The 23,449-nt window shown below is 47.4% G+C and overlaps 6 protein-coding genes across 6 annotated transcripts; 5 read left to right on the top strand and 1 right to left on the bottom strand.

Moving 5' to 3' along the window:
* Nucleotides 1-2,417: 2,417 nt before the first annotated feature.
* On the top strand, nt 2,418-13,059 carry WBP11 (WW domain binding protein 11). The gene is made up of 12 exons (XM_058023582.1): nt 2,418-2,487; nt 3,501-3,618; nt 4,412-4,443; nt 5,055-5,148; nt 5,542-5,738; nt 6,581-6,714; nt 7,468-7,667; nt 8,472-8,666; nt 9,147-9,248; nt 10,158-10,472; nt 11,085-11,267; nt 11,968-13,059. Exons 2-12 carry the CDS (start codon nt 3,555-3,557, stop codon nt 12,399-12,401), a joined length of 1,950 nt encoding a protein of 649 aa, XP_057879565.1. The 5' UTR covers nt 2,418-2,487; nt 3,501-3,554; the 3' UTR covers nt 12,402-13,059.
* A 1,505-nt stretch (nt 13,060-14,564) lies between these two features.
* LOC131082434 (histone H2A) lies at nt 14,565-15,158 on the top strand. The gene has a single exon (XM_058022337.1). The coding sequence runs from the start codon at nt 14,565-14,567 to the stop codon at nt 14,952-14,954; it is 390 nt and encodes a 129-aa protein (XP_057878320.1). The 3' UTR covers nt 14,955-15,158.
* Nucleotides 15,159-17,094: 1,936 nt separating this feature from the next.
* On the top strand, nt 17,095-17,784 carry LOC131082808 (histone H1). The gene has a single exon (XM_058022944.1). It carries the CDS (start codon nt 17,095-17,097, stop codon nt 17,749-17,751), a length of 657 nt encoding a protein of 218 aa, XP_057878927.1. The 3' UTR covers nt 17,752-17,784.
* A 1,147-nt stretch (nt 17,785-18,931) lies between these two features.
* Nucleotides 18,932-19,407, bottom strand: LOC131082609 (histone H2B 1/2/3/4/6). Its single transcript, XM_058022648.1, has one exon. The coding sequence runs from the start codon at nt 19,389-19,391 to the stop codon at nt 19,011-19,013; it is 381 nt and encodes a 126-aa protein (XP_057878631.1). The 5' UTR covers nt 19,392-19,407; the 3' UTR covers nt 18,932-19,010.
* A 2,723-nt stretch (nt 19,408-22,130) lies between these two features.
* Nucleotides 22,131-22,444, top strand: LOC131083041 (histone H4). Its single transcript, XM_058023343.1, has one exon. It carries the CDS (start codon nt 22,133-22,135, stop codon nt 22,442-22,444), a length of 312 nt encoding a protein of 103 aa, XP_057879326.1. The 5' UTR covers nt 22,131-22,132.
* A 453-nt stretch (nt 22,445-22,897) lies between these two features.
* LOC131082654 (histone H2B 7) lies at nt 22,898-23,293 on the top strand. The gene has a single exon (XM_058022722.1). It carries the CDS (start codon nt 22,913-22,915, stop codon nt 23,291-23,293), a length of 381 nt encoding a protein of 126 aa, XP_057878705.1. The 5' UTR covers nt 22,898-22,912.
* The last annotated feature ends 156 nt before the right edge of the window (nt 23,294-23,449 follow it).

Genomic DNA, 23,449 nt, shown 5'->3' with positions numbered 1-23,449 from the left:
CTCTTCTCCCTAATATTTTCTGACTCCTGTTTTATGCACAAAAGCCACTAGATGGCAATGAAACTGCTGGTACCCAGCAGCTCTGCCAAGTCATCAGGGAGAAAGCCCAGGGATCGGGAGCAAAGATGGGAGCCAGGGCCTGAGAAACTGGGACCAGCTGCAGACTGGGCTATGTGAGTCAGGAAAGGCACTTCAGCGGTGGCAGAAAGCACTGCCTTGCCTGCACGAGGTATTGAGGTGGATAACGTGGTGACCTGAGGCATCACTTCTCCAAGATGGAACATCTCCTGTCTCCTGACACAGATGCCACTCAGTTTAGAGGTACTTCTGCAGAGGCAAGAGACTGTCAGTCAGCAGAACAGCAAAATCCGTGTGTTGGAGAGGCAGGAGGTCCTGGCTCCTGTTTCTATGTGCAAATGTACAATCTAAACTAGGAATTAAAATCAGCTCTATGAGAGGTTGCCAATCACTGCTGTATGAGAACAGTGGAGTCAAAGAAAAACAATCTGTTGTATTTTTCAAGCAATTTGCCCACACGTTCTTGAATGCAAATGCTAAGCAGTGTCAGGCGAAGTGAGGTACACAGTGAAGAACATAGAGCTATAAAACTGCCTCTAGGTATATCCTTGTTCCTGGTGGACTTAAAGGAAAGCAGGTTTCCCCAAAACAGATTTAATTCCTGCTCTCTCTAATGCTCTGGCCATAGTCTTATGTTTGGAGCTCCAAAGATGTCATAACCAATCTGTTGATGTTTCCCCTCCAGACTCCTTCAAGCTGCCTCTCAGTGTCACAGAAGTACCAAGTGAAAAACGTGAGAGGACTAGTGTCCTCCAAATCAGCAGACACTGCTGAGAGAAAGCAATCAGGGCTGAGGCAGTACCACTGTCCCCACTGAGCCCAGGACTGCCAGGACAGAAGACCCTAAGCCTTGTGAGGTGCAGCTAACCTTCAAAGATTCAGCCATCCCCCTCTACATGGCATGGCACCTGACAGCGATGTGTATGGCCACAGCTTTCCATCACATCCTCTTGAGTGTTCTGCCTTTGCTCAAGCTGTTGTTCTGGACAAACGATTAAGAATTAAAACTGAGATATATGTGTCTAAAAAAACCCGTGCAAATCAGCCCAAACCAGTGTAAGCTGCTTCCAAGCCTATGTGGAAAAACAGTATGGTTGCAACCAAAATCTGCCCAGCTGAATATTTTTTTTCTGGTGACAAGAATAATACAAAAAGAACATGCCAAAGAGGCACAAGGTGGGGGTGACCATGCTGTGCATGTGGTTAGCAAGGCTCTGTAGGCACTGAGAGCTCCTGAAGCCTTGGCTCTGAGGATGCTCCTTGACTTTGACTTTGTGCAGCTTGTGACTAAATACTGTAAATGCTGGCATTAATGTGATGTATAGCTTATACTCCTTTACCCATCCTTCAATGATCCTTACAAATTAGTCAACTGAGTCTCCATTACTTGAAAAATTATAACAACATTTAGTTGCACGGTATGCTCACCAGGAGCAGGGAGTCTAGAAATCCTGCCCAGGGATCTGACCACCTCTGCTCCCAGATGCCACCTGTGCAGAGAAAAATTTCCTTTCTACATCTCCTCCCCAACATGCTAGTTCTTTAAGCCTGCACCCATACTTTATTGTTTGCACATTGATGTTTTGTGCATCTTCCTCCTGGTTCCTCACATGCTGTGGACTTTTGCTAGAAATTGTGCTTCTGGCGATGACACAAAGCAGCTCCCACCAGGTGTTCACCAGCCTCGTCAGTTCACCACAGCGGGGGCTGTAGGAAGGGACAAATACCAGAGTATCTTCTGTGGTGCCCGACGGCATCAGATTTTTATCAGATTTCGTACAGAGGGGTCCCAGCCCCGCTCGCAGGGGAGCAGCGCTGCGGGCCCGCAACAAACCATGGAAGGGCCTGGGGCTGTGGGCAGTCCCTGCCCCCGCAGCGCTCTGCACCTATGGACACACGGACAGCGGCTTCCCACACGTCCCCCGGCTCTGCCTTGTTTCAGGGCACGGGGGGCACTTTGGGGGAGCCTCCTGGAGAGCGTGAGGGAGCAGAGGCCGCGTTCGCAGCTCTGTTTCCAGCGCAGGCCGTACGGGAGCATCCCTCCCGCACCGCGTGTGTCCACCCGCTCCCAGAGCCCGCCGGGGCCGCCTGGGCGCTGGTCTCTATTACTATCTCTATCGCCATCTCTATCGCCATCTCTATCCCTGTCCCTGTCTCTATCTCCGCCAGTCCCCGCTCCCGCCCCGCCTTCCCGCCCCTGCCCAGCCCCAACCATAGAGTTGAGGCCGCCGAGGGTGAGCGAGCGGCGGCGGAACCATCGAGCCGCGGCCGCCGCTTCCGGAGCGCGGCTCCGCGCCGCCACTCGGTGCCGGTGCAAGATGGCGGCGGGGCCGCGGCGGCGGCGGGCGCGGGGCTGAGCGAGGCCGCGGCCGCCCGAGGGAGCCGGAGCCGGGCCCGGCCGGCCCAGGGGTGAGAGCGGCGCGGCGGGGCTGGGCTGCGGGGAGAGGAGAGGCGGCAATTCGCGCTGCCTCATTTTCTTCCTCCTGCCATCGGGCGGGAGTAGGAGGGGGGGCTTTCTGCCCCGTTCCTCTGTCGCCAAAAGAATAATGAATTTAGTGCTTGATTATATATATTTATTTTTTTCATTTTCAGCCGTTAACTTGTTGCGTTGAAACTCTTTAGTCTGGGTCCTTAGAAGATGTGAAGTCGAGGTTTCAGAAGTTTGTTTTCTTTCTCTTTAGCCTTTAAATATTAGAAAGACGGGAAATACAAGGTGTAAATGTAACTCCTGCCTGTGTTTGCTGAGCTTCCCACCTAAGGAAGCGATAGTGTCTTGCAAAAGCAAAAACCAAACCCACCCCGGTGCTTTGGCAGGGAAGCAGTTTTGGAGGGGAAGGGAGAGAAGAAACATCTCTGCCTGTGGTTTGGACACTTATGTAGTCATCTGTAAGCTGGAGAAATATCTAAAGACAGGAAATAATTTTTTGCAGAATAATCCTACACTTGCTGATACAATGGGGGCTGGGGAGAGATACCATGAGCAGTTAGAAGTCTGGGGAAGGGAGGAGGTCTATGGGGAAACATTTGAAACAGAGGAAGGTGAAAACTGGAGAGCACTTAAAAGAGTGAATGAGAAGATAAACTCTGATACGCTCTTGGAAAAATAAAATATGTGTTTTTCCCTGCCCTGCAGCCCTCAGTAGTGTAAGCACAAAGCTTCTTGGTTTGAGTTGTAATGTGAATAATAACAAACTCATCAATTAGCTTGAAATTATAAGCTACTAAAGTAGCAATAAGTATGTACTTAGTTAAATAGTAGTACTTTGTTGGAGTAGGGCAGTTTTGATACAGGTGCTGAACTCATAGTCAAACCTTAAAGGTGTTTGGGCTCTTTGAGGGAGTAACTTGTTCATAGGCAGAAGAGAAACAAGCATCCTCAAACTACCAATGTGTAGGACCTGATACCATGTTATCTTTTCCAGGTCCCTCCCTCCTTTTTAAGTTTCATTTTTTGAGGCAGAAGAAAAAAGATCAAAATGGGGCGGAGATCTACATCATCCACCAAGAGTGGGAAGTTTATGAATCCCACGGATCAGGCCCGTGAGTATCCATGAAAGCTGAGCAGGGAGGAATGGGGAGTGCCTAGAGGAGCAGGTAGAAAGCTTTCTCTGAGGGTAGAATCCTCAGGATAGAACTGAGTTTCTCTAATTTGAAAAGTATTATCTCAGTTTTGTGTGGGAAGGCTGCTTGCTTTCATGCTTCTGCTTCTCTCAAGTATTTACCTCTTGGGTCTCCACTGGTTATCAGTGTTGGAAGGCCTTTGTACTTAGCTGCTGGATAAACTGCAGGCTGCTTCCTGGGACAGAGTTAATCTGTCCCAGGCAGGAATCTGAGGAACATGTCAAGTTTTGCAGGTGCTCTGGTTAGATGGGGGAGTTGTCTTACTGTTTTTTGTCTATTTTTGGTAACATGCCAGGTGCTATCAGTGCTCAGTGAATGAAGAAAATCCAGACTCCCACAGTGGATATGCTTTATTTCAGAGGCATTCTCAAAGCCTGCTTATTTTTAAAGTGTGTTGTCTGATGACTCTGTTTCAGCTTCTGTGCAGCAATCTTTTCATGATTGCACCTATCACTGTGACTTCGGTTGCCTATTGTTCTTTTAAAGCCTTGCTTCTGCAGACATGAAGACTGTAGTATCTTTTTTTTTCCTGTATAAAAGACAAGAAATAGAAATCAATTTCATGCTATATTTCTCTTTCACTGGGAAGCAGTAAATCTTTGTAAAATGAGTGAGCTGTTGAGAAACAGCCCTAGTCTTGATGAAGAAAAGGTTATTCATTAATTTGATTTTGTCTTTCAAGTTGTTACTTTCTTTTTCTTTTCCCCTGTAGGGAAGGAAGCTCGGAAAAGGGAACTAAAGAAGGTAACTAAAGAGATTAGGGAGCATGTAGTTGGCATTTCCTATACTGTGTATTGTGTGTGTGACTGTAAAGGGCCATGAATAGACTGTGGATATTTTAATTGATATCCTAAGACTGACTACTTTGGAAATACTATCCAAACATGTAGTTCAAAAAAACATAGAAGTCTTGTTTGGAGTAAAGATCCCCAGACATTCTTTAACTTGTATTTATTTTAAAACGTTGCTGGAAGTACTTAGAAATTAAAAAACCCCAAAATGATAAAGCAAAGAAGCAAGCAACAAACCAAATAAAAAAAAAAATCCAAGCATCCAAGAGTCACACACTTCTTAGTGTGTCTAATGTATTTTGTCAGTTGGTTGTGTTGATTGCACTTGACTTAGTTGGAGTGAAGAAATGATAGTAGCATTTGCAATTACCAAGATAGTGGAATTAAAATTACCAGAAGTTTTAACTACATTTGCTGCTGATTTGTGTCATGGTGAATGTTTTCAGGGCATTCTGAGGTGTGATTTTTTTTTTTCTTCAGACTGGAAATACTGAAAAAGGGGTAACAGATGTTTTGTGTCTTTCTACTGTGAAACTTTTCTGTCTGCTTGATCTCTGATCTTAGAACAAAAAGCAGCGGATGATGGTCCGAGCAGCTGTGCTGAAGATGAAAGATCCGAAGCAGATTATCCGGGACATGGAAAAGTTGGATGAGATGGGTGAGTGAGAGGTACCAGGTGCTGGACTTAGGCCATGGTTTATGGAGATGCACAGTGTAGTTTTGACTGCCAATGGGAGAGACTGAAATAGAGTAGTTGTTTTTTTTTTTCCTTTCCTGTAAGAAGAGGGGATTGTGTATCTGGGGATTGATTATGATTTGAGATGTTGTGGTGCCATCAAAGAGGACTTTTTTCCCAGAAGATGATTGATAAGAAAATCAAGTAGTGTGTGTGAGTGCTGCTAATGTAGAATTCAAGGAGGGGATTGTCAAAAGGCTGCAGACTTCCTGAAAACAGGGATTGGAACTTGCTTTGAAATAGTTCCATTCATCACAGTTGTGCAGTAGAGTAATTTGCAAATTTTTGTCTTTTTGTTTTGCTGTCTTGGATCAGAGTTTAACCCGGTACAGCAGCCACAACTTAATGAAAAAGTGCTGAAGGACAAGCGCAAAAAGCTCCGTGAGACTTTTGAGCGTATCTTGCGTCTCTACGAGAAGGAGAACCCTGACATCTACAAGGAGCTGCGCAAGCTGGAAGTGGAGTACGAGCAGAAGAGAGCACAGCTCAGCCAGTACTTTGATGCTGTCAAGGTAATGCTTACTGTATCTCAGTCTTGTAACTGTGGTAGTGTATTCTGTTTGCTCATTAGGTGTGACTGTTACAGAGGAAGGGAGATTTGTGTGAGTTCAGCATCACGTGGCCCATATGAAATATTAATTTGCATGGTACCTCAAATTAGAGCATTTCAGTGAGGACAGTATGGTGGTTGTCAGGTCACTGTTTGTCTCTGGCATGCTGATCTCATTCAAAATGAAAGGAGGAAAGGGAAATTTGTATTGCAAATCAACAATATCAGCCATTTGTTTTCTGTATTAAAGAGAGAGTGAGCTCGTGAGTGTGCAATTGGTATTTCTATGAATTTCTGCTAAATCTCTTGCTGGAAATAATGAGAATTCTTTGGCATTCCTTAAAAACCTTCCTCTAATATTCCTCCCTACCGTGCTGGAGAACATAGTGTTTAGCAAGTGCAAGGTTCTGTAAGACTTCTTTTTTTTTCTTCTCCTTTAGAACATGCAGCAGTCTGTGACTTGAATACTTAAAAAACACAAAAGCACTGCTTGCCTGCAGTCTCTTCATTTCGTAGACTGAAGGTCTAAAAGAAGGTGAAAACCTGACTCAGTTTTGACTGAAATACTAAAGCTTTTCTTGGGTGCATTGCAAGTTCTTTGGTTTGCATTGAAGGCTTTTGCTGTTAACACTTTCCCAAATTTCTTTCATGGACTGCTGCAAGATAACAAACCCTAAGAACAGGCACATTTGACAAGTGGTGGCAGGTTCCATATGTTCTGTACTTTAAAAAGTAATGAGATTGTGTAGTAGCTTCTGTGGAAGTAGCCTATTCTCTTTTTCTATTTTCCCCCTTCCCTTTCAGAATGCTCAACATGTTGAAGTGGAGAGTATCCCCTTACCAGATATGCCTCATGCTCCCTCCAACATCCTCATACAGGACATCCCCCTTCCAGGGGCTCAGCCACCTTCTATCCTCAAGAAGACATCAGCCTATGGGTTAGTGGAAAAATAAACTTATGGGGGAAGTAAAAAGAAAGCATTCATATTATGGGGGAGGAGCTAGGGGTAGAAGTAGAGGAAATATTGACTTGTAGAGGTTGGGAATTCTATGCAAGTGAATTGTTCTTTCTTTTAACCGGACCCCTTCTTAATCTTTCCCCCCACCATTAGAGCTTTTTGTTTAAATTTATTTGAGTAATACATTATGCCTTTTAGCTTTTGTCTTTTTCATATCAGGAATGTAGATCAGTAGTAGTAGTATCAGTTCATATTGGAGCCCTACTGTTATGAACATAAATGCCCTTTAAATTGCCCTATGTGTGTTCTGTTGTCCTGCTGCCATATTCAGTGTATATGGATAGTTCATATAAACTCCTAGTTTGCTTGGTTTTGTTTTGATTGGGTTTTTTTTTATTCATTCTACTGCTATTTTTTTTCTATTTCTTTCTGAATAGCCTTCTGTTTTTACCAACTCTGTGATTATTTCATTCTTCTTCTGCGGTAGGATTCAACAGCTGATTTTTTTCAGTATTGTCTTCAGTTGGTTTCTGAGCAGCTTTTGTCTGATCTTCAGTCATGTCTTTGTTTGATGTTGTAAACTCCTTGTGTCAAATCTGTACTTTCTAAATGTTCATGTTTCTTTTTTAGAAGTCTGCATAAGCAGTGGTGAGAGAAGGCTCAGTAATTCTCCTAAAGGCACATTTGCTTTAATTGTGCTGCTGCATTTCTCATTTCCTTTCCTACTTGCAGCCCACCGGTTCGCTCCATGTCTGTGCTCCCTCCCCCGGGGCTCGGTGTGCCGCGTTTACCTCCGGGCAGGAAGCCCCCAGGCCCTCCCCCAGGGCCGCCCCCTCCTCAGGTGCTGCAGATGTATGGCCGCAAGGTGGGCTTCAACTTGGACGTGGCGCCTCGAAGGCGAGAGGAGGAGATTTCTTACAGTTCTGAAGCAGGTGAGGGCTTCCCTGTTCCTCTCTGCAGTTTTTCTTGACCTCTGTTCGGCTGTGGATGGTCCTGCTGTGAATGCGGCGTGCCCCAGACAAAATGTTCTCTGGCATTGTGAATGTTAGCACTATTTGAAGGACTCTTACTAAGTGATTGCTCTCTGAGGTAATTCAGATAGATTCATAATATCTGCAATTTTGCGACCAGCTGTATTTTTAAATGTTGAAACTTTTAATTGCATGTCTCAGATACTTTTTTTTTAGGTTAGGTTTCACAGATTAGATTTTTTTAGATGAATCCTTAACAGTGCTGGAACACTGTTCATATTAAAAAACCCACTCTCAGAGAAATCGTCTATTTAAAAAACCCATCAAATAAACACCCCCAAACCAAAACTACAACAAAACCCACAATGAGCTCTGGATGTGCATTTGCTAGGAGAGCATAGGTCCTATTTTTCATACAGTTGCTGTATCATCCTTAGAAATTTTTGTGACTAGATGAATTAGCTTTATTTCATGCCAGAAGACATCGAAATATTTCAGTGTTAGGCAATTGCTGAATAGAAGTTGATGAATCAGCTGCAGTAGCAGTTGCCTTCACTTTTTTGCTGTGTAAATTAATAAGCAGGTTAATATGAAATCTTACAGATTTTCCAAAATATCCTTTAAAAATATGTGCTAAAAAGTAAAGGGATGACAGTTTGACAGTGCTTTTGCTAAGGGCAATGTTGTGACTGCAAACATACACTGGTGTGAAGGAATATTTTGTATTTGGAGTTGATGCATTTCCCAATACTTTCCTTTCTGCAGGACAGCGAGGCCACGATGATGACATGTCCAGCACCAGTGAAGATGAAGGTTATCCTGAGGATATGGATCAAGACAAGCACGATGAGAGCAGCGATGACAGTGACAGCGATAGGTCGGATGCAGACAGTGAAGGAGAGGACTTCCTGCATCGTGATAATGACAAGGAGAGGGAAGGTGGTGAAGAAAAGAAATCAGGTATGAAGGGGAAATGAAAGACAGGGAGTTACTTCGAAAGAAAAACACTACTTGACAGAGCTGAGGGTGTGTGTGCAATTTATTTAGTCAACTAACAATGCTCTAACTCACCTAAATTCCAGCTAAAGGATTTTTAATAATAAATGGGTCAGAAGGAGGCTATCTAGAAGTAAAGCAACTTTCAGATAAACCTGTTTTCTTAGAAGTTGAGTTAGCCTATAACTCACAAGCTGTTTGTCACCTGAATCATTGCAAAATTAAGCCTCAATATAAAATATGCTCACTTGCTTGGGGGAGACCTGTTGGTAGAGAATACTAGGTTAGCAAAACTTGAAACAATCAGAAACACCAGTGCAAACTCTTATCTAAGAAGCATCGTTATGTTAGACTGATGGGCTATCCATACCAGGTATCAACATAGCTATCTGATTTTTCTTATTTTCTCCCCACTTCCTGTCACCCTCACCCTGCTTTCCCCAGGTCACAGTGTCCGGTTTGCAGACATGCCTGGCAAGTCACGAAAGAAGAAAAAGAACATGAAAGAACTGACCCCACTCCAGGCCATGATGTTACGAATGGCAGGTGAGTCAGGTGGATATAATATGGTGGTGGTGGTGGGATGCCTTTAGGCTTCCAGTTAAGGTTTCAGTTTTTCTGTGGGCAGCTTACTTTGCCCAAGTTTTATTTTATAGAGTAAATATTTTACTGTCATAATGTGACCTCTGCTGAGAGTATCAGCTCTCATTAGGTATTTGAGTTATAGTTTGGTTTTTGCTCTTTTTTTCTTTTGTTTGTTTGGGTTTTTTTTGGTTTTGTAGGTTTTTTTAAAATTTATTTTCAAGTAATGTGTGTGTTTTGCATAGCAGAGTTGAAGTGAAGAGTAGCAATTTACTTTTTTTTTCTTCTAAGCCTTTTCTTGATTAGCTTTTAAACAGTTGTTCAAATGAAGTACAAATCTCTTTCTGAAAGAGAAAGGGTAACATTATGTATGTGCTCAGCATGTAACCTGTAAGGATTTGTACTCCCTCAAAATACCCTTCTGTTGAGATAAGTTAACCAATAAAACAAACTTTGTTTTAAAAAGAAACTCCAGTATCTTTCAAAGGTGCAGGAGTTTCTTGGACATGGGGATTTTGTTTATTGTGGCGTTGTGTCCCCAACCCCCTATTGCCTCTCCTCCCCACAAACTCCTTTAAGGCAGAGATTAAATAGCAGAACTTTGGGCTGGTAGTACAAGTTTCAGGTCCCAGAGGAACACATAACTCTTGTTGTCAGAGATCTCTCTAGAGCAGCAATGATTTTTCTGTTATTATTTTTATTTGTTTTCATTTTATGTTTACCAGTAAAAAGTGGTCAGATTTCTTCCCTTTGAAGTAAAGTTTATCTTTCTCTTGCTTCTTTTTATTTAATTCTGTGTACTCAGTTTTCTCTGATGTTCACAAAGATGTTATGCGTAGACAGATTTTGTAAGGGTATCATCTCCATATCTAGGCCAGGAAATTCCAGAAGAAGGGAGAGAGGTGGAAGAATATTCAGAAGAAGAGGAGGAGGAGGAAGAGGACTCAGAGTCTGAGGAGACATCACAGCAACAGCAGCAGCAGCAGCTCAGTGAGGAGGCACTTGCAGAGACCGGGTCATCCACTGCGACTTCCCAGGCGCAGCAGCAGCAGCAGAGTGCCCAGGCTGTGCCTCCAGCTCAGATACAGGCACCTCCCATGCCTGGGCCTCCTCCTCTGGGACCACCTCCAGCCCCTCCACTGAGGCCCCCAGGCCCACCCACCGGCCTTCCTCCTGGCCCTCCACCCGGTGAGTGCTTGGTGTGCCCTGCTCTGAGGGGTGCAGGCTCTCAGGCGGTGCTGTCAGCGTGGGACTCTGGAAGCTGCACAGTGGGTTGCAGGTGGAGTATATGTAGCCCCTTACTGGGACCTGGCTGTCATCAGTCTGCATCATTGTTGCAGTACCTTGCTTTTGAGGCATCAGGCTCCTGTAGCTGTAGCCTTCCTGATGGTTGTCTTTGTTAGAGCCAACACTGGCAGACAGCAGCAGAGCCAGTGTACGAAGTGGAGTAAAAGAGCAAAAGTTCTTAATTTTAGTCCAAAAGAAAAATCAAATGCCACAGAAAAAGGTTTTTACTGTTTAAATTGTGACAAGCTCAGCTCAGAAGCTGTTACCAGTTACAACTTAATTATCTGGGGAGGAACCCTTTTTCCATTATACACTTTACCTTCATAAAGATGCTTTAACAGTGTAACTGCTGCCTCTCCTTGAGATTTTTAGAAATTCTATTTAATCTGGCAGCTAGGTAATACAGCTTTCATTGGTATGTTGAAGATCTTTATCCTTAGCTGATGAGGAAGTTGCTGGGACATGCTTTTAACTGTGAATTAAATTTCTTGTTTTTCACATGAACGCTTTCAGGAGCTCCTCCGTTCCTGAGGCCTCCGGGGTTACCGGGGTTGCGTGGGCCTTTGCCTCGGCTGCTGCCACCTGGTCCTCCCCCGGGGCGACCGCCTGGTCCTCCCCCAGGCCCCCCACCAGGCCTGCCCCCAGGTCCTCCTCCACGTGGCCCTCCTCCTCGTCTGCCCCCTCCTGCCCCCCCAGGTAAGGGCTTCTGTGTGTCTCAGTGCCAGGTCTCTTCTTGCTTGCTTTTCGCAGTCTTGGCTGTGGTGATCCAGCCAGTGAGGCATAATTGGCTGCCAGTTTGCCTTTGTTCCTGGCTCTGGCTGCATTGTGCCGTGTGCTATTACATTGTTCTGTGCAGTAACACGGAAGTGCTGTGCATAGTTTGGTAGCAAAAAATCTGCCCTGAAAAAAAAGGGAATTTCAGAGTTTAGATTTTTACTCTGCTGGACTCTTTCTAAAAAGCATCTGAGTGCTGTAATGGCACTCCACTAAATAAATTGGGGATCTGAATATTTATTTTTTGTGCCTGGGTCAGACATTTCTGATGACTCTGAAATTCCAGTGGGATGGATTGACAAGAAACTTTATTCTCAGATTATAACTTTAAATTTAAAAGGGAGTGATTTAAAAAAATTAAATTTTTAAATTTAAAATTCAGATTTAAAAGGGAATGATAAAAAGCTCCTGTGGCTTTCAGAGCCTGAAGAGAAGCATATTCAACCTGGCGTTTAGTGCAGATTTGAAAACCTTTTTTTTTTTTTTAAACCAGTGCTGCTGCATCTTGTTGGGGATTCTTTCATTTTGCTTTTTGTTCTTGGCATTCTGAGCCTGTGCGCTTTTTTCCTCAAATATTTTGAAATTCCCAGATGTGGAGACAGCTCTCGCTTTCTTCTTCCAGGTATCCCTCCTCCTCGCCCAGGCATGTTACGGCCGCCCCTGGTGCCTCCCTTAGGACCTGCCCCACCCGGGCTGTTCCCACCAGCTCCCATTCCAAACCCCGGGGTGCTGAGCGCCCCGCCCAGCCTGATCCAGCGGCCCAAGGCGGACGACACCAGCGCTGCCACCATCGAGAAGAAGGCCACGGCCACCATCAGCGCCAAGCCGCAGATCACCAACCCCAAGGCGGAGATCACGCGCTTCGTGCCCACCGCGCTGCGCGTGCGCCGCGAGAACAAAGGCGCTGCCGCCGCATCCCAGCGGAAGCAGGAGGATGAGCCTGCCCTGCCCTTAACCAAAGCTGCCCCTAAGGCTGGCGCGTCTGCCCCTATCTCTGTACAGACAAAGGATGATGTGTATGAAGCCTTCATGAAAGAAATGGAAGGTCTCCTGTGACCTGTCGTAGTCCTGGTCAGCTTTCCTGCCCCTCTGAACACTGCAGAGGGAGAAGAAGGGAAAGTCCTCCTGCAAGCAACGAAAGGGCATGACTGGAAATAGTTCCCTACCCACAGGTTAACTTGCCAGTGTGCTGTGAGCAGAGACCGCTGCAGCTGAGGTGTGCCTGGGCACCTCCTTTCAGAGCCACCACGTCCACCTGGGGAAAGGAGATTGCAGTAAAGGAGGCGATGCTGCTCCCCTCAAGTCCTCCCCCTTCCTTAGAGGGAGATAATTATACTCTGGGGACGGGGGTGACTATTCCCTGCCAAAATCCCCAAAATCCTTACACACCCTGAGTGCTCTGGTGAGGGTAGTGGAACAGGTTTTTAACGAGCCAGAAAAGTGTTAGCAGCGTTTCATACACAAATGGTTGTCCAGTTTTTATTTTCTGTACTGTTTTTTTTTTCCTGTAAATATTTTATAATCATGTTTTTAGTTGCAGTGAGGTTGATCAATCATCTTTCTTCCAGGGTAGTCAGGGAGGTCATTTGTTGCGTATACTGTACACTGGAGTTTTGCATCCTATCCCCTTTATGGTCAATCTTGATGGGATTTTGTTGGCTGGGGAAACTTCATTTTGTCTTGTGAAAGACAATAAATGTTCAGTGTATCAAAATACCACTTCCCCTGTGATTTGTGAGAAACTAACATGCAGGTGGAGAGGGAGGGGGGAGGGTTCTTAGCTCACCTTGGAAGATGATAGAGTCATTCAGAACCTCAGAAAAGTAATAATCACATTATTAATAACATATACTTACTTTTTCCTACTAAGCTTCTGCTATGTTCTTAAATTCCTAAACATCCCTTTTAATACACATATCCCTGGATATGGAGATGATACTCTTATAAAATCTTTATTGGTAGGTAGTAAAAACTGAAATCCTGATACACTACTCATAATTACAAAACAATTTATTTTATACACTGATTGGGAGGTTTGCTTCATATCAAGCCTCAGATAACTGTTGGGTGCATCATGGACAGGCTACCTTAAGTAAAAATTAGTAACCAATTTTAATGTTAAAAGATTGACATAATTTTAGTTGTGGCTAATATTAGGATAGCAGACTAGCAGATAGCTCAGGCAATATGTTTAGTTGGCTCTACGTTTCAGGTTTTGCTGAATGCACCATGTTTTGAGGTTACATCTGCTTTAAGAAGACAAAGTTATTAGCTAACCAAACTTACACTTGAAAACTTTGAATCTGTTTTCACAAATTTCACAAATTCTGGACATAATCAAAAATGGTTGCACGGCAGTTCTCTGTACCGAGAACATAAAATTTACATGAGCCCACCCACCTAATGCATATTGTGTGATGTAACTACACAATCCTTGAAACACGAAATTCTTTGTTTATTAAGCAACTTCTGTTGTGGAAGTTAGCTGATGACATCAGTTATGTTTACCAAAGTTGAGAAAATTCATCCTGAAGTCAGATAATTCAGTTTGAAAACACCAATGTGAGTGATTGCGGCAATACTGAAGTAATTTGTCTCTAGAATCAGAGAAACGTCGTGTATTATGTCTTCCTGCTTAGTTTATACACCTATCAGTAGTGCGGGGGTATAAATGCTCCTACTGAAAGTAAAGCTTCTCTTTTATCATAGCAGTAACACATTTTTAAAGCAGCCCTGCAGGTTTAAAATACAGGATTATTTCTGAACCGGCAACCATGGCATTGAGGGGGTTCTGGGGAGGCTGCTGTGCTCTCCCGGGCCGGCCGGGCTGTGCTCCCGCGCTCTCCCGGGCCGGCCGGGCTGTGCTCCCGCGCTCTCCCGGGCCGGCCGGGCTGTGCCCCCGCGCTCTCCCGGGCCGGCCGGGCTGTGCCCCCGCGCTCTCCCGGGCCGGCCGGGCGGAGCCGTTCCCCCGGCGCTGCCCTCGCTCCCGGAGCGGGGCCGGGACCGGCAGCGGGGGCGGCACCGCGGGAGCGGCCGCCGGCGGCTCCCATTGGTCGAATTTGGATCCGCGGCGCCATTGGTCGGAACGAGCCGGAGCGCGCCGCATCCAATCAGCGAGCCGGCGGGGCGCGCGCAGGAGCTATAAAAGCGGCCGCGGACGGGGCGCGGAGGCACGTGACCGCGTCAGTCGGTTCGTGCGGCGGCGTCGGAGCGGGAGCCATGTCGGGTCGCGGGAAGCAGGGCGGCAAGGCGCGGGCCAAGGCCAAGTCGCGCTCGTCGCGGGCCGGGCTGCAGTTCCCCGTGGGCCGCGTGCACCGGCTGCTGCGCAAGGGCAACTACGCGGAGCGCGTGGGCGCGGGCGCGCCGGTGTACCTGGCGGCCGTGCTGGAGTACCTGACGGCCGAGATCCTGGAGCTGGCGGGCAACGCGGCCCGCGACAACAAGAAGACGCGCATCATCCCCCGCCACCTGCAGCTCGCCATCCGCAACGACGAGGAGCTCAACAAGCTGCTGGGCAAGGTGACGATCGCGCAGGGCGGCGTGCTGCCCAACATCCAGGCCGTGCTGCTGCCCAAGAAGACCGACAGCCACAAGGCGAAAAGCAAGTGAAAAAAGTCCGAGGAGCGCTCCCAACCTCAAAAGTAACCCAAAGGCTCTTTTCAGAGCCACCACTTCCTCATAAAAGGAGCTGTACATCCTAGCAAAAATACCAAACTAAACACCTCCCTTCCCCCTCCCCTTTCTCAGAAACCCTAAAACGAAACTAAAATGAACAATCCCCCTAAAACACCCCAAATCCTTTTAATCTTAGCTCTTGGAAAAAATCCAAAACCAAACCGCCCTAAATACTTTGCATCTTAGCTCTTAAATGATGATCAAAACTTTGAGAAATCTACTGTGTAGTAAAATAAATCACTTCGCGTTAATTAAAGTTTGTTAAGATTGTAGGAAAGAACCTCCACCCCCATCAGGCCTCTCCTTTGTCAGCTCGGCCCTCTGTGAAGTTCAGGTAATTCACTGATGTATTTAAAAACAGCCCTGTCCCCTCTGAACAACTTTTAGACCTACAGATATTGTTGGAAGTTTTTTTTTTTTTTTTTTTTTTTTTTTTTTTTTTTTATTGGTTTAGTTTTGTTGCTGTTTTGTATTAAAAGGCATTCCGAGTTACTAATCCTTATTTCTCATTAAAAATCTTTGAGCTGCTGAGCCCATTTTCTGCCTCAAATCTGAAGGAGTTTGAGAATAATTGTTCATCACAACACCCAGGCAATCTGAGGTGAAAGGGACTGTTGCCAGTTTTGATTCCATCTTCTACATAGTGCTGAATATAAACCATAAATATGCTGAAATAGAAACATAAAATCTGCTATTATTGGTCAAAAAACATATTTTAATAATTATCCATTTGAAAACATAAGTTACATTAATCATAACATTGTCCAGAATTTTAGTATCACCAACAGTTACAATATCAAGAGGTAAAAAGGAGGTTACAGGCCTTTGTCAAAACAATGGGTTATAGGCATTAATAAACATGTCAGAGAATACTTCTTTTTATGCTTTGTACTCTGAAAAACAAAGTGCATTTATTTTTAATTGAAGCTTGGTCTTGGAAAAGAGCCTCTGAAGAGTTTCCCCCCTCTTGCTTAGCAGCCAGCTGCTCCAGTGCAGCAGATCCTTCAAGACATGCCATTTTTAGTATCAATTCCAGTGTAGAGAGCAATCACTGGACAGTAAGAAAATGGAATATTTAGGAAATTGCTGTGAAAGAGGAATCCTGACTGATCACTTGAGCAAGTTTTAATTTGTTCAAGTAATGGCAAAATCAGCAGCAGCAGTGTCTCCTTAAACAATGATGACTCAGATTTTTGCCACTCCAGCTGTATCAAAATAAAAACACTGACATACTATGAAATGAGAGGCCACTGGTTATTATTATTAACAAAAATTGGCCGTGTAAAGTTTTTATGTCACCTAAATTATTAAGAAAGTGAGTATTTCTGTGGCAGAGGACGAGGGAACCATGTCTGCATTGTGTGCACTGAGCAACACAGCACAAACTGCTGTGCTGTAAAAAGTCACCTCCTTCGGTGGGACAAAAAGCCCTTCACGGGACTTTAACCCGCTCCTTGCCTTGCTGCATAACGCACCAATTTAATTTCTCTTCATTATTTTGAAAGAGGTAAATGGTTTTGGACAAAGGAGCTAATTTCTAATCCATATTCAGTGCTCAGGATGAGCCTGTGTTACTTACTCCTCTTTGAAATCAAATTGCGACTAAAATATCGATCTAAATCCCTCATTTTCAGTTCAGATTAAGAGAAGACCCTTTAAAGAACGTTAATTAATTACTTTGGAAATCTGGTTCCCCACATCGCGGATTTTATTTAGAAGGAAAAACAAAAGTTTCTCTCTCCCGCGGTCTGTTCAGGTCCAGGACTCGGTGTTTATCGCCTCTTTTTTAGCTCACCCGTTGCCTCTTCGAAAGGAAACTCGGCCGAGGGGAACAAGAGTCTTTCTTCTCCACGCCGCCGCGACCCGGGGGGGGGTCGGTGGCGGAATTTCCGCTAAAAAGGGCCCTTTTGGGCTCCTAAGAAACACAAACCGAGCGGGGCGAAGGCACCTTCCAGCCGGCTGCCGGGGCGGGCCCTGCAGCGCACCAATCAGCGCGCGCCTCGCTCTATAAAAGCCAGGCCGCCGACTCGCTGCAGGCCCAGTGCTCTGCCCGGCTCCGGACCCGGCCGGCACCATGTCCGAGACCGCGCCCGTCGCCGCTCCCGCCGTCTCCGCGCCCGCCGCCAAGGCCGCCGCCAAGAAGCCGAAGAAGGCGGCGAGCGGCTCCAAGGCCCGCAAGCCCGCGGGGCCCAGCGTCACCGAGCTGATCACCAAGGCCGTGTCCGCCTCCAAGGAGCGCAAGGGGCTCTCGCTCGCCGCGCTCAAGAAGGCGCTGGCCGCCGGCGGCTACGATGTGGAGAAGAACAACAGCCGCATCAAGCTGGGGCTCAAGAGCCTCGTCAGCAAGGGCACCCTGGTGCAGACCAAGGGCACCGGCGCCTCCGGCTCCTTCAAGCTGAATAAGAAGCCGGGGGAGACAAAAGAAAAGGCGACCAAGAAGAAGCCCGCAGCCAAGCCCAAGAAGCCGGCGGCCAAGAAGCCCGCCAGCGCCGCCAAGAAGCCCAAGAAAGCGGCGGCGGTGAAGAAGAGCCCCAAGAAGGCGAAGAAGCCGGCGGCTGCAGCGGCCAAGAAAGCGGCCAAGAGCCCCAAGAAAGCCGCCAAGGCCGGGCGCCCCAAGAAGGCGGCCAAGAGCCCGGCCAAGGCAAAGGCCGTGAAGCCCAAAGCGGCCAAGCCCAAGGCAGCCAAACCCAAAGCGGCCAAGGCGAAGAAGGCGGCGCCCAAAAAGAAGTAAGGTGCCTGAGAGAAATTGAGTCTGCTCATCTAAATAAACCCAAAGGCTCTTTTAAGAGCCACCCACTTAATCTCAAAAAGAGCTGAAACACTATGCTGCTACATCAGCAGCCCCAAATCAGTCACAGATTTCGGTGGGAGTTCACAGGGCGTTAATAAAGTTCAGATTTTGGGTACGAGTGCGCTCCGCAGCGCCTGCGTGGGAGATTGGGACTCCCTTTCCAAGGCAGCGTGTCCCTGGGTGCGTTTGGGAACGCGGCGATAACAGCTGTGCCCGCCCCGCCCCTGCCCATTGACCGGCGCCGCCCGGAGCCGAGGGAGGCGGTGTCGGCGGGGCGGCGAGCGCCCTTTGCTCCGGTGCCCGGGGCCGTTTGAAAGTGCCGCCCTGGGCCGCGATTGGGCCCGCGCCGCCTTCCCGCCGCTCCGCCCTCCGGGGCCCGACCCCCCCGCGGCCCCAGCCCGGCCGGACGGTGACGCGCGGAGCCGCGCATCGGCCCTCCCTCCTTCATTCCCTCCCTCCCTCCTTATCCCCCTCTTTCCCTCCCTCCCTCCGAGCCGGGGGGCCGGGTAAGGCGGGCCGGGGATCGGAGCACGGACGGAACGTGCGGGCCGTGCCACGGCCCCGTCCGGCGGCAGCTGCAGCGGGGCCCCGGTGCCGCGGCGGGGCAGGAAGGGCTGCGCCCCACGCTCCGGTTCTCCCCGGCTCCCTCTAAATCCTGCAGTAAATCACTGAGAGCCCTTTTCTCGGCAGCTATCTCCTGCGTGACTCTGGGACCATGGGTGTTTTAAGCCCGAAACGCCGCCGTTGAAATATCTAATCCTACTACGTGTACTGACCCCCCTCTAAATTAAGCCACCAAGACAGAAAAAACCTTTTATTTTACTGCTTTAGTGCATTTAAAGAATGTGCTACGTGTTTTGCGTAAAAGGCATTTAACCCTTAGAAAATTTAACCAATTTCACCTTCCCCGCGGGACTTGGAATTGGACAAGTTGTTGCTGCTTTTTAGTCCCTTTTGAGAAGGAACCGGATTAGAGGTTGTGAACAAGTTGATATACCGCGCATAAACAAGATAAATTTCCCAAAAATATCAGTAGGTACATTTAAACTTGCTAGAACACCAAGTGATCTAAAAATTAACGTGCAAATGGTAAGCTATTTACATACCTCCCCACTAAAAGCATTGATTCAGCTCTTTTATTGAAAAAATTGGTGGCTCTTAAAAGAGCCTTTGGGTTAAAATTGACGGTCCGAGGCGCCCTACTTGGAGCTGGTGTACTTGGTGACGGCCTTGGTGCCCTCGGACACGGCGTGCTTGGCCAGCTCGCCGGGCAGCAGCAGGCGCACGGCCGTCTGGATCTCCCGCGAGGTGATGGTGGAGCGCTTGTTGTAGTGCGCCAGGCGCGAGGCCTCGCCCGCGATGCGCTCGAAGATGTCGTTGACGAAGGAGTTCATGATGCCCATGGCCTTGGACGAGATGCCCGTGTCGGGGTGCACCTGCTTCAGCACCTTGTACACGTAGATGGAGTAGCTCTCCTTGCGGCTCTTCTTGCGCTTCTTGTCGCCCTTCTTCTGCGTCTTGGTCACCGCCTTCTTGGAGCCCTTCTTGGGCGCGGGGGCGGACTTGGCCGGCTCGGGCATGGCTGCTCTCCCTGACTGCGCGGTCACAGCGATATGCCGGATAATGCGATTACTGCTCTATTTATAGGGCCCTTATGCAAATTGCTGGTATCAGAAAGCAGCACTTCCATTGGACAACTTCCTTAGTGACGTCATTCGCAGACCGAGGTGCTCTGCTATTGGTCCTTTTTAAACACCACGCTAGGATTGGTCGTTGATTCGAATACTATCAGCCAATCAGAATGAGCTCTCTCAATCCCAGCCCTGGTGCCGAAGCTCCGCTGCGGCGCGGCCTCTCCCCGGCCCGGGGTCCCCCCCAGCACCCGGCGGGTTCGGAGCAGCAAAACCTCCTTAAGGGCATTTCTGAGGAAAGAAAAAAGCAAACCCAGAAACAAACAACTTGTGAGGGGTTCTGCTACTGTTTTTTTTTATTTTCTTCCTTTTATTCTTTTATTTTTTTTTTTTCTACAAGAAGGAGCATATCTTCATAGAACAGTCTGTAACAGCCACGGCATAAATGTAAAAGGGAAAACGATGCAACAGATGCAAGGAAAGATATGGAGTCTGGAATACAAGCGCTGTTAATCGAGTTGAGAACTAATCCTTTTGGCCCATAGAGTGTGGTTTCTTTTTCATCAATTTAAATGAGATGGAAGCGGTGATTTAATTTGTAACATTAAATGATTGGATTTCTTCTCAGATGGAATAAGTATTGAAGTATGTGTTTAAGCCAAAACCATGATAACCCTAAAAATTAGATGTGGATTTTATTCTGCAGTTGGAAATTATCACAAACCAGAAAATCAAGCTGTTTTCTTGTTAATATGAATTCATTGTGCAAGAGGAAAATATGATTTTATTTCCTTTTGGAAACTTTAAGGACTGTTCAAAGAATGGACTTACCTGGTATCAGAGGAGAAAGGTTTCTTGTGTAGGCTCATGCCACCTCTCTGGGACAAGGGAAAAAAGAGATCTTAGCAAGCTGGTCTTGCTTCTGCTCTCTTTTCCTTTTTACCGTGCTGAGCAGAAGCACAGATCCACAAAGATCTCCGGTCTGTTTGCAAAGTAGTGGAGTCTGAAGGGACGCAGACAAAGGAAGGGTGGAATATTTTTCCTTCCCAGTGAGAAAGGCTTACTTGAAAGTGCTTCAGCTATTTATATCTCCTAAACTGTGGAAGCAAAACAGTGTTGAAAAGAGCAGCTCAATTCTACCTTGGTTATCTCGCTGCTCTGCTTTAATACCTGCCCTCTCTCCACAGCCCTGCTGCCTCTCATCCACAACAGGGATCTTTGCTGGAGATTTAGATTAATTTCTGAACATAACTTTATTTTACTGTGGTGTAATTTTCTATGGGGAACACAGAGAAAGGAACCAAGAAGTCCCAGGAAAAGGTAAAGAACAACTAGGCCATCCAGAGGAGACAGGACATAGCAATAAGGAAAATTGCAAATTTACTGATGATGAGACACATCTGTCTTGTGGTTGGGATTATGTGGGAAAATTTTAAAGTGCATGAGGAACCTTAGAATCACATTTGAGAAGCTGGGTTGCAAGGCTGTGGGCAGCTATTGTACATCTTTCAGTTGTTGAGACTGAAATTTTAGGCATAATTGCATGATTTGCTCCATACTTTGTCACCTGTAGCAGCAAGTTTTCTATTCTAATTTTGTAAGTTGTTGAGTGTTGTTATCATTTGAAGACCCTGTAACTCCCTGGAGAAACATTAAATATATGTCATTTGTCATTTCAATAACAAAATTTAAGTGTACTAAAAAAGACCAATATGAAAAAAAAAAAAAAAGAGCAAAGAGGGGAAGGAAGCAAACCATGCATTTTTCAAAAGATAAAAGAAAGAATGAACATTTAAAACTACTAAATACTAAAGGTAACTAAGATGATGGAACTCATTAAAATGAATGCAGCTGTAGGACAGCAGTAAGGAAAAAATACTGGTTGTGTTCAAAAAGTAATATTAAATGAAAAAAAAAAAAACGTGAAATGAATAGTTCAATAGCTTTAGTAAAGAGCGAGACCATGAAAATCACCACCACGTGCCACTTTTTAAAAGCACATGAAGTGTGGTATAGGTTTTTGTCATAGGTATAGTAACAAGAGGCATAAATCAGATCCTTCATCAACACATCAGACCCACAAAAAAACCAAAGCTATGTGATCATTAAGTCTAGGACATGGGACACAAAAAATAATTCCACCACGGTAGAAATTTACAGGGTTGCCCTGACAGGGAATAAAACAAGCAAACACATGCGTAGCATCTTACTCCCGTTTCTGAGCTCTCGGCAGAAACGGGTTCATTTACCGCAGAAGCGGGACCGCTCTGTCCCCTGCCGGGCCGGGCCCTTTGTCGGGCACAGCTCGCTGGCGGGGGCGCAGCGCGGGCGGGACGCGGCTCCGCCGCCATTGGCCGGGCTGTGCCGCAGCCCCGCGGCCGGCGGGGCCCCGCTCCGTGCGGGCACCGAGAGCCCTCGGGCGGGGCCGGGCCGGCGGGCGGAGCGCGGCGGGCACGGGGAGAGCCCGGCCGGATCCGCTCCGGGCCCGCCGGGTTCGGGCTCCGGGGGCGGGGCCGGGCCCGAGCCGGGAGCGACGGCGGCAAAGGCCCGGCCCGCGGGGGGAGGGGCGCGCACAGAGCCCGCCCCGGCCCGGCCCCGGCGCAGTCCCCAACCAGGTCGGACCGCCGCCCATATAGACCCGCGCGGGGGTTGGCTCGTCTCATTGCTTTTGCTGTTCTGAGCGTGTGAGCATGTCTGGCCGGGGCAAGGGCGGCAAGGGGCTCGGCAAGGGCGGCGCCAAGCGCCACCGCAAGGTGCTGCGCGACAACATCCAGGGCATCACCAAGCCGGCCATCCGCCGCCTGGCTCGGCGCGGCGGCGTCAAGCGCATCTCGGGGCTCATCTACGAGGAGACGCGCGGCGTGCTCAAGGTCTTCCTGGAGAACGTCATCCGCGACGCCGTCACCTACACGGAGCACGCCAAGAGGAAGACGGTCACGGCCATGGACGTGGTCTACGCCCTCAAGCGCCAAGGTCGCACCCTCTACGGCTTCGGCGGTTAAACTTAACATAGTTCTAACTTACACTGTTTTAAACACCAAAGGCTCTTTTAAGAGCCACACACAAATTTCACCATAGGAGCTGTTAATTACTGATCCTTATATCCGTGTGGATAGGGTTATTAAAAGAGTTCTTACCTGTAAAAGGTAAGAATTTAGAAGTTCTCATGGGGCTAAAGTCATTGGTGGTGAATACGCTAGTGAATGTCCACCCAGTGCAGCTTGCATCACGCGCTGCTTATTTGTTTTTAGACCCAGGACCCTAACTGCGGCACGGTTGTGTAAATGCAGCGCCCGAGCTCTGGCGGTTACAGGACGGAAGTGCCTGACGTTACGTTGTACTTTCTACTCCAATAGGAATGGACCAATTACGATCCTATAATTTGCATAACGCCGTTATAAATAGGGGGGGTAGGCGCCATTTTCGATGTTGTTGTGTTACGGGGAAGATCCTGACAAAAAACATTAAGGATGCCTGAGCCGGCGAAGTCTGCTCCAGCACCGAAGAAAGGCTCCAAGAAGGCGGTGACCAAGACGCAGAAGAAGGGCGACAAGAAGCGCAAGAGGGCAAGGAAAGAGAGCTACTCCATCTACGTGTACAAGGTGCTGAAGCAGGTGCACCCCGACACGGGCATCTCGTCCAAGGCCATGAGTATCATGAATTCTTTCGTCAACGACATCTTCGAGCGCATCGCGGGCGAGGCCTCGCGCCTGGCGCACTACAACAAGCGCTCCACCATCACCTCGCGGGAGATCCAGACGGCCGTGCGCCTGCTGCTGCCCGGCGAGCTGGCCAAGCACGCCGTGTCCGAGGGCACCAAGGCCGTCACCAAGTACACCAGCTCCAAGTAAAAGGACACAAATTATAAACCAAACGGCTCTTTTAAGAGCCACCACACGTTCCTTATAAGAGCTGTGATTGCAAATACCACTTTTTAAAACTGTGGATTACGTACTATGAATCCCAAGAACTTTACAATATAGGTTTTAATTATTACGCAAATTTTC

The sequence above is a fragment of the Melospiza georgiana genome, chromosome 4, assembly GCF_028018845.1.
Source record: "Melospiza georgiana isolate bMelGeo1 chromosome 4, bMelGeo1.pri, whole genome shotgun sequence".
Classification (NCBI taxonomy): domain Eukaryota; kingdom Metazoa; phylum Chordata; class Aves; order Passeriformes; family Passerellidae; genus Melospiza; species Melospiza georgiana.
Note: the sequence above shows the minus strand (reverse complement) of the source record. Positions and strands in the feature narration are given on the sequence as shown.